The 15,327-nt window shown below is 31.8% G+C and overlaps 1 protein-coding gene across 1 annotated transcript; it reads left to right on the forward strand.

The window, feature by feature from the left end:
- The first annotated feature begins 745 nt into the window (after positions 1-745).
- Positions 746-3,616, forward strand: LOC126717797 (zinc finger protein WIP2-like). The gene is made up of 2 exons (XM_050419704.1): positions 746-1,463; positions 3,009-3,616. The coding sequence occupies exons 1-2, from the start codon at positions 879-881 to the stop codon at positions 3,444-3,446; spliced, it is 1,023 nt and encodes a 340-aa protein (XP_050275661.1). The 5' UTR covers positions 746-878; the 3' UTR covers positions 3,447-3,616.
- Positions 3,617-15,327: the final 11,711 nt, after the last annotated feature.

Consider the following 15,327-nt stretch of genomic DNA (forward strand, 5'->3'; position numbering starts at 1 on the left):
GGGTTGGAATGGAACTATCTGTTTCCCAAGGAAGAGAAAATCACAAGAGATGAAGATAAAATACTAGGTCATGTAATGCTGCTTTGTTTTGTACGTATAATGCTTCAATTCTTGTTGTACAAACTACCAGCTATTCTCTCTCTCTTATGTTATGTGATTATTATGGTTACAGGAGACAACCTCCAACCCTAATTACCACTTTGTCTTTGGTCTTAACTTTCGCGTTCTTTAATCTCTATTCTTGGGTCGGTGAGATAAATTTGTAATTTTCTGTTTTGTTCTTTTATGACCAAATAGTTTACTACAACTTTTACTATAACTTATTGACATGTCATGTGTAATTATAATTGATAAAACATTATTTTTATATTTACTTATAGGTTTTTTTTTTTTTTTTTTAAATTTATGATAGTACATATCATGATTATGGAAATTGTGGCAAGAGTTATGACATAAAAGTTGTTTCTATACATATATATTTTTTTCCTCTTTTCACATTATGACAAACAATAACTTGTTCTTTCAAGTTCCAAGATTATCTTACACTCGCCCCCTTCCACAGTTCCCATCTCTCTCTCTCTCTCTCCTGCTTTAGCATAATTTGTCTATTGTTTAGTCACACCTCACAAGTGATTTCTTGTCTCTCCTTTTTTACTCAATTGTGTTCACTTTATCTATCTTGATTTTGTACATTTTTTCTTTTCTTTTAGCCTACCCCTTACACAGTTACACTTCTTTTAATTTTGGTGGTTTTGTTCAATCTCTACCATATAAACTTTTGATAACCTTTTCATCTCTCACGCTCTCTCTCTCTCTCTCTCTCTCTCTCTATTTTAACCTGCCCATCTACCATCCATTCTCTCCGACCTCCTCCCATCATGACTGATCCATACTCCAATCACTTCAGTGGATGGTTCAACCTCAATTCTCTCTACCACTACTCTTCCTCCACATCCTCCACCCCATCCTTCTATTCTCCTTACGACTATTGCTCAAACAACAATATCAATGTAAACACAACAAACTCTTTCACTTACTTTGAACCCTCACCTCCTTCTCCTCCTCTAAGAGAAGCTCTTCCTCTCCTCAGTTTAAGCCCCACAAGACATGAAGAACAAGAATCATCCTCCTCCTACATGGAAGTGGATAAGAACAAGGTGGACAGAGACAAAGAAGAATTATTATTCTCTTCTACTAGTGCTGCCTCTAATGATGATGACCCAGCTGTGACAGTAGCTCTTCATTTAGGGCTGCCAAGCCCTAGTTCTGCTGATTTGATCTCAACCCTCTCCTCCACAGAGATCTCAGATAAAGATGAAGTTACTGTGGCTTCTGGGTACCTTCCAGATAGGCTCAACAAGGGACAGTATTGGATCCCTACACCTGCTCAGATTTTGATTGGTCCAACCCAGTTCTCATGCCCTCTTTGCTTCAAAACCTTCAACAGATACAACAACATGCAGGTTTGTGAACTTTCATGCTCCTGAAATTTTTTTTATAAAAATAAAAAGGAAAAAAATTGAGGGTTCCCTTTTCCTTTTCCTTCCTCTCCCATCCCTTTCTGTTTTTCCTTTTAATGTGGGATGAAAAAGAGAAAACCCATTCCTTTCTTTGCTGGTACACTTCTTTTCTAGCTAGCTTGATTTCAACCTTTAACTTTTATTTTAAGGGGCTGATGGGATAAAAGAGTAAATGAGTCCTTTCCTCCTCGTTGCTTTAGATTTTATATATAATTATATATATATATATATATATATACACACACACTCATACACACAATTTGGTTTGACAATTTATAATTTTTTTTTTCCTCTCCTTTAAATTTTCTTCCATCCCCACTTCCTTTTATTATTTTTAATCTTTTAACATGATTTTTGGGATTTTAAAAAATAAGAATGGGATCATTACCCCTCTTTATGTGATTGAACCACACAGTCTTATGCTTTTTGTGCCTAGAAGTTTGTGTATTGCACATTTGCAGGTGTGTAAAACTGAAGATATCCCAGTTGTCCAGGGCTCAGATAATCTTTATCAAAGCCCAAAATTTAAAATTTTCTCAATCTGAACACTCAAACAGAAGAGTAAACCCACCTCACATACTAGTACATGGAAACCCCACACATAGTATTGCTTTATCTGTCAATAAATTAAAGCATCCCTTTTCTTAAACATGCAACAGTTTGTGTTCATTTTCTGTTAGTGTACACAATATGCAAAGAAGGATGAAACCAGTTAGAAAGAACCAAAGAAAACCCATGTGTAATTTACCTCTCCGAAGCAAACCTTTTTTCTCTCCTAGAATCTAGTGGCATTAAATTGTATACCGGAACTTGATTCGAGAAATGTGAAGCAAAAACAATTCAAACTCGACAGCAAAATAGCATGCAGTAAACATGCAGGAAAGTAAAACAATATAATAAAAACCCTACCTAACCCTGTGAACTTTCAGTACTTTTGGAAGCCATCATATATGAATGTTCTCATCCATAGGAAAAAAGAAATGTATGGATGTTTTCTGGATAGGTCAGAATCTTACTAAGTGGAAAAACACCTGAATCTTGCAGCATAAATTCCTCTTTGATTCAATGAGATATTGCTTCCTCCCTCTCTAGTAAGTCGTAATTTTTTTAAAGGAAAATTTAATTCTAGGACTTTCTATGAATAATTAATTTTAAAGTTAATGTTAGGACTTGACCCTTAGAAAAGTTAACAATTCTTTCATTTGAGCAAAAATACAATTGTATTTAAAAAGTGAAGCTTAAAAAAATTAAATAACAAAAATAACGAACTTTAATCTCAAAATTTTGAGCTCAGCTATAAATTTTCAATAAATTAGTTATTAAAATATATATAAACAAATTAGTTGTGCTGTCGCTAATTCTCTATCTCTCTTTCTCAGGACTCAAATACTTGATTTTTTTTTTTTTTTTTTGGATAAATAAAAAAAAATTCTCTATCTCTCTTTCTCAAATACTTGATTGGTGCTAATTATATGTATATTTGTATAGATGCATATGTGGGGGCATGGATCTCAATACAGAAAAGGCCCGGAGTCTCTAAGGGGAACACAACCAACAGCCATGCTAAGGCTACCATGCTATTGTTGTGCACCAGGTTGCAGGAACAACATTGACCACCCAAGGTCAAAACCACTCAAAGACTTTAGGACCCTCCAAACCCATTACAAGAGAAAGCATGGGATCAAGCCCTTCATGTGTAGAAAATGTGGCAAAGCCTTTGCTGTTAGGGGGGATTGGAGAACCCATGAGAAGAACTGTGGGAAGCTATGGTATTGCACTTGTGGCTCTGATTTCAAGCACAAAAGGTCACTCAAAGATCACATCAAGGCGTTTGGACATGGCCATGCAGCTTTTGGAATTGACTGTTTTGAAGAGGAAGATGAGGCAGCTTCTGAAATTGAGCAAGATAATGAATCCTCCCAGTGAGAACACTTTGGAAATTAAGGGATTGATCTCAAGCTAAAGTGATTTTGAAATCAATTTCTCATATTTTGAGCCGATGTTTCACATGACTTTGGCTTATGTATGAGCATATTAAACGTTAGCATTATTTGATAGCTACCTTTTTCCTTTAATTAATTCCAACTCTTGCTATATATTATTGATTTCCCTCTTTCTTTTGGTTTTTCTTTTCATTCCTAGAACTTGCTTGGTAGTGCAAAATCCTTAATTATATATAGATTAAATATTAGACCTAGTTGTACTCTCTCTCTCTCTCTCTCTCTGTGTGTTTACCTTGCCTTTTTGTCTATCTCTTCTTTCTTTGTTAATCAAGCAAGTTGTGATTAGTATAACACTACTTTATATATATATATATTGTACACGCACTAAGCAAGTTAAAGGTTCCTTGAGTTTAGTACCATTAAACAGTGCTAAATAAATTAGATTAGAGAAAAATGATGTCATATATAGTCACTATAAATTTAGTATAAACTAGAGAAAGAGTGAGAATGTGTGGCTCAATCTCATGCTCCTATGTGGTGTAAATTTGGTCATCCGTAAACGTACGTAGCAAAATATATATATATATATATATATATCAGTACGTAAACAAATAAGTTGCAGAAAAAAAATACAGATAAATAGGCATTGCATTCCTATATTTATAGTCAATTACCAATTTGTTGCTTCAAAAGCAGGTCGAGGTTTGGGATATCAAGTTGAATTTAGTTCATTATTTAGCTTCTGAGAATATATTTAACCGTGCTAAATAGAGTAGGAAAGAGGGAGCGAAAAAGGTGAGAATGTGTGGCCCAATCTCGTTACATACACCTATATGGTTTAGTTTATAAAAAAAATACACCTAAATGGTTTAAGTTTGTTCAACTTTTTTCTCTTTTCCCTGTCTATATATCAAAGTATGTACGCTAGCTAATAAAGCAACACAACAATACATATGAAAGCATTGAATCTTTATCACAAAAGGCAGGTTGAAGTTTGAGAAATCAAGTTGAATTTAGTTCATGTCTTCATGAGTTTAGCTTCTAGCTAGGGAGGATAGTTAATTAATGCAAGGAAATTTATGTTCAATATCCATATGTTAACCTTTTTAATTGTCTTTGATACATAGTTCCTTTTGCAAAGTCTACACCAATTATTAAATATTAATGGTCAGTGAAGGATGTCAGTAGCCGGATCCAATGTAGACAAACAGGATAAAGCATAATATTGTGGAAATGCAGGTTGAGAAAGGCTTTTTTTTTTTTTTTTTTTTTACATGTAAAAAAATGCATCAGCTTTTCGAGTGCATTTGATGCCATTTCCCTTTGGTCGTTAGTGGTGGATATGTATAATAAGGGTTTGATATTGATGGACAGAACATATACCATGTCTATATTCACTATGAAAATTCAAATCAAATGATTAGCTTGAAAGAGAGAAAATATGAGAGGACAATTATTATCTTGCTATATTTCCTATTATTGATTAATATAGAGACAATTTTTTTTACAATTTTTTTCATAATTGATATTTCGGTATCATAATTATAATCTGATAAATTAGTTGTCACTTTTATATAAATCTATCAATTTTTTTTCACAATCCTCACAATCAAACACATTAAAATTGTAATACAAGATTATATTCACAAATTTTCACAGTGTATTAAGAAAAAAATGATATTGTTCCAATCATGACAAGTTTTTATATATATTTTTCTAATTTTTGCCAATACTCTTGACTCTTAGTATAATATTGTCATCCTAGAAACCACAAAGGTTGAAATGAAAAGAATATGGGATCTTGATGGCAGCTTTGTGAGAGAGAGAGAGAGAGAGCAGAGAGCAGAGAGCAGTCAAAGGGGTTCTTGAAACGTCATTTCAAACTACAACACATCCAGAGCATGTACTGTAGGGAGGCTTCTGTATTATGTGTCCCAGATGAACCCAACCAACAGAACTAGGGCTCCACGGATTTGATGTGTTCAGCCCTCCATCTCTCTCCATCTCCATCTCCTTCTTTATCTCTATCTCTATCTCTATCTCTGACTTACGCTTTATGATGAGGTAAGAGTGTGACAGCCTTTGACAGTTATTTGGGGTTTCATGATAGTACGTATAGATTTAACACAACAGTGAAAATTGGGTGATGATTACGATAATTAATTATGTGATTCTTTTCTTGTTATCTTTGTTATTTACACAGTACTGTCATGTCACTGCACTAATGACCACTATCCTCTAAGGTGTCTTCTAAACATAGAGACACGGTGGATCCTTGTGTTGTTGTGTGGTTCTATGTAACAAAAGCTCCTTTTTTTTTTCTTTTTCTTCTTTTCTTTCTTTTTCATGCACCTATAGAGTTTATTACCACATTGGATAACGAAAAATATATGTTAGTTTTCCTTTTTGACTTCTGCGCATGCAAGAAAATAATAGTAGTAAAGATGTTGACTACTATAGTTTTCTTAACATTTTCTAATGACATATATATATATATATTCACAATATACAAATATCATCTTTAATCTTAAAAATGTATAATACAAATTATGTTCTTTTAAGTTGGACTTATTTTTAAGGCCAAAATGCATAAAAATCCCTAGGTTTGGGTTAGTAATTGACACCCTAGATATTCAATTTTTATATTTGTGAATTGACCCCTAGTTTGTCCCGTGGATCAATTTTACAAATATGAAACTTTAGAGAGTTATAAGAAAAAATTTTAAGGGATATTTATGCATTTGGCCTATTCTTAATTTCATCATTAAAGTTTTCTTTATAACTTTTTTTTTTTTTTTTTTAATTTAGTCCTTAATTCCATCTAGTTTTTTTTCCAAATAATGTTGTTAAGTGCCTCAGAATATGGTCAATGTCCTTAAGATATTTTTCAAATTTCACATATAAAAAATAATATTTTTATTTTTATTCAACCAAAACTTGAGATTTTTTTATCTAGGAATTTTTTTTTTCTAATGAGAATTAAAAATACAACACCAACAATTTTATTTTTTCCAATGAGAATTAAATTTAAAATAGTTGAATGATTGAAATTAATTAAGAAACTTAATATATAGATTATGGGTGCAATTTTTTTTTTTTGGTGTAAATAGTAATACTTAGTAAAACACACACGAAAATAATAATACTAGTATTTTAAACCGAGTTTATAATATATTACACAACCATAGTACAACTACAAAAAGGCCTAACTTTTGTAGTTATAGACTGGAGTTATAAATAGTGAACACTAGACACACACAACCAATATAAGATAAACATCCCTATTTTTTTTTAGTAAACAGTAATACTTATTAGAACACATACGAAAATAGTAATATTAGTGTTTTAAACCGGGTTTATAATACATTACACAACCAAAGTACAACTACAAAAGGGCCTAACATTTATAATTGTAAACTGGGGTTATAAACAGCGAATACTAGACACACACACTAGGCCTTTTTGTAGTTATACTCTGGTTGTGTAATGTATTATAAACCCGATTTAAAATACTAATATTACTATTTTTATGTGTGTTCTAATAAATATTGCTATTTACTAAAAAAAAAAATTATGGGTGCAAAATTGAGTGTCTACAATATGTTTTATCCCAAAAAAAAAAAAATATTTTTTGGATAGATAGAATTGGATTAGGAGCCAAAAGGCCCAAAACCTAAGCTATAAATTAAATTAAATTTGCCTGCATTACTAATAAGCTATATAACTTAATTTATTGCAAAATTAAACTGCCATTATAACCTATATGCACACATTAATTTTTTTTTTTTTTTCGTTTGGGTAAATTGCAAATTATACCCCTAAAGTTTAGGGGTGATTGGATTTTACACGTTGAAGTTTTAGAATTTGAATTTTACGCCCTAACGTTTGGCTTGTTTGGATTTTACACCCTCATGTTTTAGAATTTGGATTTTACCACCTATATTTTAGGGGTGATTGGAATTTACTTCCTAAAGTTTGATAGTATTTTGATTTTACACCCTAAAGTTTCAGAATTTGGGGGTGTAAAATCCAAACACTCACTAATTTTAGGGGGTAAAATCCAAATTTTGAAACGTTAAAATCTAAACACCCCAAACTTTAGGGGGTAAAATTTAAAGTTTGAAATTTCAAAGTGTAAAATCTAAACACCCCTAAACTTTAGGGGTGCAATTTGTAATTTACCATTTTCTTTTTGAAAACATATGCACACATTACTTGTGCATCATAATATGATAATATGATGGCATTTCTTGAATAAACTAGTATAATCACAAAAGCAAGTATTAGCTGGTCTTCATAAACTTATTTTATGGTGTTATCCTATCCTCACACAAATGCATTTAGCTTTGAAATTTGAATGCAAAGATGAATTAGATGTTGATGCTTTTGACCCTGACTAGTTTATTTGTTTTGTTTCTCAAAATTCCTTTTTTATTGTTTGGACCATCCTCTTGACTTAATTTTAGGATCAATATGAAAAGGGAGGGGGAAAACCAATGTCCAATAATCACCACTTAATAAAAACAGAAATCAAGTCAAGATCATTCAAACTTCATACATATCTACTCACATTTAAAGTTGACATGCCTCTAATTTTGACCATCCATGTTTAGCTTTACTTCTAAAATTAGAAAGGACAATAAAGCTATGTCTATTACATTATTATCAATTTATCATTGTTGTTTTTATCGTTGATGGTGATAATGAAATGATGACCAAGAATGTAATTATCTTTGTGATTAGTAGGAAAAAAAAAAAAAAAAAAACCTTATTTTTAAGGAACTCGAGAAAAGTCCGAATGGAAAAGCCAATCTTGACAAGGAGTAAATTGTAATAAACCACCTTTTTTTCAAAATGAAATAAATAAATAAATAACTTCAAAAAATAAAAATAGAAAGCAAAAGAAAGTGATCGTAATTACCAAAAATATTAATTCTTAACTATTCTGATAATTTTTACTTTATTTTCATGGAATTAGCTATGAAAGGTGCATTTTAAAATTCAGTGATAATTGTTTTTTGAAAATATTTCAAAAATTTTTTTTTTATATATAATTATGATTAGATATATAGGTTTTTGTAGATGTTGTACGTACTGGCGGTACATTTATTTGACTGCATCTCTCTATTGAGATCTAAACTCTGAAGCATTCTATTTGCCTGTTTGCTTTTTGACCAGACGAGTTTAAAGTAGAAATTATTGAGAAGCATTCCAAAAAGCCCATTCGTTAGGGTCCTTGTATTCTGTCTTCTCTCTTTTTTATTTTATCTTATGAAAAGTGTGTATTTCTCTCTTTCGAGCCATTCTGTACGCATGTAGTATTGTACAGTAATTAATTCCCATCCCATTAATTAGTACTGTACAATTGGAAATGTCAAATTGGCCCCAGCTTCTGTCTTACTCCTTTTCAAAATTCTTACATAATTTACACCATCACAAGTCACATCTAAGATTCTTCTTTCTAGGAGAAATTCGAAACTATCCAAAAGTCTTACCACATTCACAGTAATGGAACTAAAAATTTAACTTTTTAACTCTACAAAAAGTTACTTTATCTATTTTACATATACACATATTGCAACAGTGAATTTATTTTAGTTTTCAATACAATAAAATAATATATCCCTTAGAATAAAATAATATATTCCACTACCCAAAAATATTCACACCACCAACCACAACCACAACGACCTCTACCATCAGCCACAGTCACAGCCACAACCACACCCACCACCACCACCAGTCCACAGCAGGGAAAAAATAATAATAAAACGAATATGAAATAAATGTTTAGTTAAGAGCTTTCATTAGAGAAGAAAGAAGAAGAAGAAAACGTAGGACAACTCGACCGAGTTGAGCCCGGAGTTCCGAGTGGGCCAACTAGTCCACTCAGCAAACGATCCAAGAAGAATCGAAATGGTGAAGTACGTGGGGCCCATCGAGGGCCACGCTGGTGAGTGGGTCGGTGTGAACTGGGATACTAGAGAAGCCAAGCGAGTGGGTCGACGGTGAGATGGAGGACTGGGCGAGATGGGTCGGCGGCGTGGGACGGCGATGAAGATGAACTCAGAACAGATCAACAATGAAGATGAAGATGAATATCCAGAACAGATCGGTGAAGCAAATAGTAGATGAGGGAGAGAAAAAAAAATGAGAAGGAAAAAGGAAGAAAGAAGAGAAGCCGGAGAGAGAAAAAGAAAGAAAGAGAAAATATTTTTTAAATGAAAGAGGAGAGAGAAATTTAATAAAATAATATTTGTTTTTTTAGCTCTCATGAACAGTGCATATCTATCTATAGATGTGTACTATAGCAATGGAGTTAAAAAAAAAAAAAAAAAAAAAAAAAAAAAAAAAAAAAAAAAAAAAAAGAAAAAAAAAGAGAGAGATTTAGCTCCACTACTGGAGCATGCTTTTTGGTGTTTGAGGAGCTAAAAAATATCAATATACCAATATAGCACCATTGCTGTGAGTGCTCTACGGGCACAAGGTTTTAAATTCCAAAAGAAAAAAACTACCAAAAAAAAAATGAAAATATATGTTTGTTGAGATACAAAATAATTGGAACACATAGATTTATATGATTCAGTTGTATGCTTATGTACATGGGTGACATTTACAATGAAATTTCACTAAGAAAGTAAAAAAATTATAAAGATGAAATGGCATAACAAAATTGCTACTCTTACAAAACCCGTACCGAAAATATATTCAAAGCATAGACAAAGCCAAGACTTGAGGTTAAGGGGGTGGCTTTGCCGTTGGTTGCGTGCAGCGACTCTAGCCTCTAGTCCTGTTGCTTAACAGCTAATGGTTTTTTTTTTTTTTTTTTTTGTGTTTTTTATATGTGCATCTAGGTATGAACAAAGTTATTTTTTAAATTTTTTTTAAAGGGTCAGGTCGTTTGTTTTGGGTAAAATTGGTTGATTGGGCTTAATTGTTTTTCGCTTTACTATTGGTAATTTTTGTTGTTCGGTAATTTTTTTAGCTTGTTTATTTTGTTTTAGATTTTAGATTTGGCCTTTAAAAGGAAGAAAATGCTAAAGCGACAAATTTTTTTGCAAATTGTTAATGTGATGATTGGTTATTAGTAAGTAAAAATGTAATGTAAGTGATGGACCTAGATGCAAACCAATAAGAATTCATTACCTCAATAGTTTGTAAAAATATTTGTAGAAAAGTTTGTAGTTATAATAATACTCTTAAAAGAAACAATGATATTGTTAAGGGAAGCAAAGTGTAATTTTATAGAACAGAATTGCTAAATTGATACTTAGGTATATATTAATATTTTTTAAGAAAAAAATTACGCGGGGGGGGGGGGGGGGGGTCCCTCTATCCCTGATTCAAGGAGTTCTTTCTCTCTCTGATACGATCATATCACAAGAATATCTAATCCTTTAATCGTGTTATGGGCCAAAGTTGTGGCGTACATATATATATAAATATATATAGTGCAAGATCTGTGCTGCCATGGGGCACAAAATCAAAACCAAGTAAAATTTCGTTTGCAAGTTCTTGTTCTACACGATTGAATAGCCAAAAGTCCCAAGTTAAGATTCTAGGATTTTTTTTTTTTTTTTTTAATACAAGATAGAATTTCTACTCTAGCCTAATCTAAGTGTATATGTGTGTGAAACTCCTTCCTGAAAACTTGAACCCCGACCCTTACCCTTCAGACCCTACAAGTGCTTATACTTGTGGAATGACCATCGTACCAAAGGTGCGCGGTGATAATTCTAGGATTATTAAGACTTGCTCAAATAGCTTGATCAATCAACCACCGACAACAATATTGATAGTCCTTTTACTCCTCTAATTTTTTTTTTCTTTTTTTTTCCCCCAATTTACAAAAGAACCTTTACCAAAATATCAGTATATTAAAGTTACTATTAACCTATTCTAATCCAATTAACAAGTAATATTAACTTCAAAAAAAAATCCAAGTAACATTTATATTTCAAAAGTCTTAAAAAGTTTAAATTATTATTTCGTTTAAAATTATATTTTTAAAAAAAAATTTAAATGAATTCAAAGAAATTTTATTATTATGAATTATTTTAGTTATCTATCATGCTTTTTAGCTTTAACAAAATAAAATTTGATCTTTCACAAATAAGCTTTTGTCATTGAATTGAGGTAATTCTTTTACATATAAATTATAATCAATCCATGCATCATATGGACATGATCTCCCATCAAATTGCCATTCATATGGGAATCAATTAAAATTTGGACATCCATTGCATATTAAACATGCAAGATGATTTTAAAACAACAATGAAAGTAAGGGATTGAGTATAAAAAATGTTAAAAACACAACAAATTACACAATTTTTCCCACAACTTGACATATGGTGATAGCGAGTTGCGAGTGGTGGAGAAAAAATAGTGAATTTATATAAATTCATATCTCCATCAATCACAACTCGTTACTCGTGATGAATTGTGTCAAAAGTTGCATAATTTATTATGGCCTAGCATTGTGCAATTTGTTATGAGTATCATTTAATTTGCTTTGGAGAAGACTTGAACACCAATAATACTGCAACTTGCAAGAACTAAATTTGTACGGTAGATTCATAAATAAGGGTGCATTAATACATCAAAAGCTACTTGTACAGTTGTACGTTCAAAATATAAATGAAACTGCAGTACTAATAAAAAATTTCTCACTACAATCTTTGGTTAAAAAAAGAAAAGAAAAGAACCGAGGAACAGATTATCGGTTGCATCAAGTCACAGCCCGCAAATTCAAGCATCTTTTCCTTTTTCATTTTTAAGCTTAGTATGTAAAGTTTGGACTATCGTGAATAGTGAAAGAATGCATTCTTTCATTCTTTGCTCAAAAACTATAAGTTCTTAGTTTTCGATTGCTTAAAAAAAAACATATTACAAAATGTTTAGAAAATAAATTTAATTTCAAGCGTAAAGAGATGTTTTGATGATGCTAAAGAAAGGTGCTCTAAAGTACTTCGCTTAATTTTATTGTAATATATTTATTAATATTATTTGAACTTATTCCAAATAAGACAAAATTTAGCTATGAAATTGGTTATAACCTTACTCAATATCATTAACATTACTATGTATTTCAAAATTTTAATCATTAGATTGCATGTTCTTTACACTCTTAATACACATGTCAAATTTTGTGTCAATCAGATATTATTTACTATATGATTGTAAGCGGGCGAAATCAGAATTAACTCAAGTTAGATAGAGAGTTTATATATGACGGCCCAATACAATTAATTTTGTAGAGAATGGGTTTTCGAGGTCACCCTTGGTGTGCCTATTAGCTTTTAAGTTAATGGAAAAATATTAAGTAACTCATAAGAAAGAAGTAGATTTTGATATTAACTCTTCCTCGAGTTAGGTCGAGGAGCAATAGTTCATATAATGTTCAAATCTCAGTTACAGGACAGCGTTGCAGAGTATGTTTCTCTCTCCAGTTTTTCGTCCCCCAATCTAGAGGGGTTTCCTTTCTTTATATAGCTAATTGAATTGTATCCTAACCTTCTACTTGTACAACCATTGATCTTCCTTTGGATGCTTGTCCCATCAACGTTTTGCTAGAGGTAGTAGAATATGCTACAAGTTGTGAGAGTATTGTTCAGGGGTCATTCTACCATTAATGAGGCCAGATGAGTTGGTGCAGTGAATTGAATGCGGAGGTGATTGGTACTTTACCTAGATATTTTCCTTCTTTTTTGTTTGCACATCTCTATCGTCTTCTTTCGATATTTTGTCTTTTTGTGCAAGTGGCCTGCTCAATGCCTCCCAAGGAGTGCTTGCTCTTTGGACTCCTTGGGCAGTTGGCCTCTTCAGCCTCTATTCTTGGGCTCTCACCTGGTGTTGGGTCAGAAATAATGAGGGAATAGGCCCTTCCACCTCCTCGAGCTAGGCCCACAAAGCTCTATTTTGTACTTGGATCTCACTCCTCCCATAATGATCTATAAGATTATATTTTATGTATAATTTTAAATTATAAAAACTTATAATTTAAAAAATTTATTTATGACATATCTATTGTTCTTTAATTTTCTAGAAATTTTGCAAGCGTGGATGATATAAGAAGAAAATATAATCCAATAATGAATTTGTCAAAATTCACCTCTAATAAAAATATATTGAGTAGAGTTATAGCCTTAGGCAACAATTAATTTTGTAGCTAAACTTTTTCATTTCAAATAAATCCTATCTCTCCCTTATATTTAACTCTAATTTTCCCAAGCATATTTCATTGATATATCAAATACGTTTGTTTGTTTGTTTTTTTTTTTTTTTTTTTTTTTTTTTTTTTTTTTTTTTTTTTTTTAATGGCACTAACTAATGAAACCGTGTATAAAAGATATTTATCATAAATAAGATAATGGGGTATGGGGAATGAGAGGTTGGGTTCGAATTATATACATGATATAAAAATTTTAAAACTTTAAAAAATAATATTTTAACAAAATTCAATTTTAGGTTTTAAATATAAGAAATTGGCAATCCATGACCCTATGGACTATAATTAGGTTTGATTTTTAGAAGATTTACCTCTTCCCAATAAAGCATCAAGGCAAAAAACTAGAAAAAGAAAAGAGAAAACTTGGCTTTTACCTTTTGTTTTATCCCTTATAGTTGATGAAAGTGAAACGCTTTTCTTCTCTTTCTTTTTATTTTTTTGGTTTTGCTTTTAGTGTAGGTCTCTTTTCATCTCCCCTCTACATATCCAATGCTCTCTCATTCAACTTTGACAAATCCAATCAAAATCACTTTTTCTATATGAATAAAAGATAGGACTAGACACCAGACAGCTTTAAACCCATGTATCTCTTTGGTGAGATTTTTGTCTCTCCTACGACTTTGCTAGTAAAATTTGCATTTCCCAGAAATCACAATGCTTTCAATCGATGGAATCATGGAAATCAAGTAAGTACACGATGAGATTGAAGCCCATCATATTAGTTGACAATTCAACATGTTATAAAGATTATAATCATTTATGAGAAAATGTTACATTGCATACCATGGCATGTTGGACAAGAAAGTTATCGTCCATGCTGCTCTTTCTTTTTTTTCCTTTCTTTTCTCTTTCTTGTGGAGTAAATAGTAATACTAATTGATAAATTTTGATTGGAATAATATCGATTTCAGTCTCATCACACATTTCACTTTCAATAGCACCAATCATAATACGTTACCTTATCTCAGCCTGAATTTTTTTTCACTCATTGCTATTTTTTTTCCCCACTTTTAATTTTCTCTTTGTTTAACATGTCTCCTTTCTTTGTCATTGCCAGATGGCAAAAGGAACAATTTTCAACTCTTGAAGTGTGAAATTGCTGAGAAGCTTGGGTTGAGAAAAAGAATATGGATACGGAACCTGTACTTGATTCTGTAGCTGTATTGCAAAGAACATGTTCTTTTGGACCCGGTGGTCCTGGAATCCTTTTGCTTACGCTGATCTATAACCTAACTTGATAGGACTGAGATTCATTGTGCATCATGCTCACACAGGACCTTAGGGGCAGAAATTTGTCCACAATTGAGGTCATTGTCATGATGAAAAATGTGAGCCATGGCTGTACCTCGTACTGCATGGCACTACATAACTAACCAAGAATGAAAAGAAGAGCTTATTCAAAGCTCCATGATCGGTTTTTTTATTTATTTATTATTTTTAATTCTTTAATTAATTTTTTTTTTTAATGAAAAGATTGAAATCATATTCAGACGAGGATAAAAACAATACATTTTGAGCAAGAATATGCTCAATGATGCAAGGGGATTCTCTTATCCAAGTGAAAAAATATGAAATGCCTCTAACATATTGAGCTAGAACATGAGCTGCTTTGTTGCCTTCTCAAGCGACATGA

This window comes from Quercus robur, chromosome 1, assembly GCF_932294415.1.
Source record: "Quercus robur chromosome 1, dhQueRobu3.1, whole genome shotgun sequence".
NCBI lineage: Eukaryota > Viridiplantae > Streptophyta > Magnoliopsida > Fagales > Fagaceae > Quercus > Quercus robur.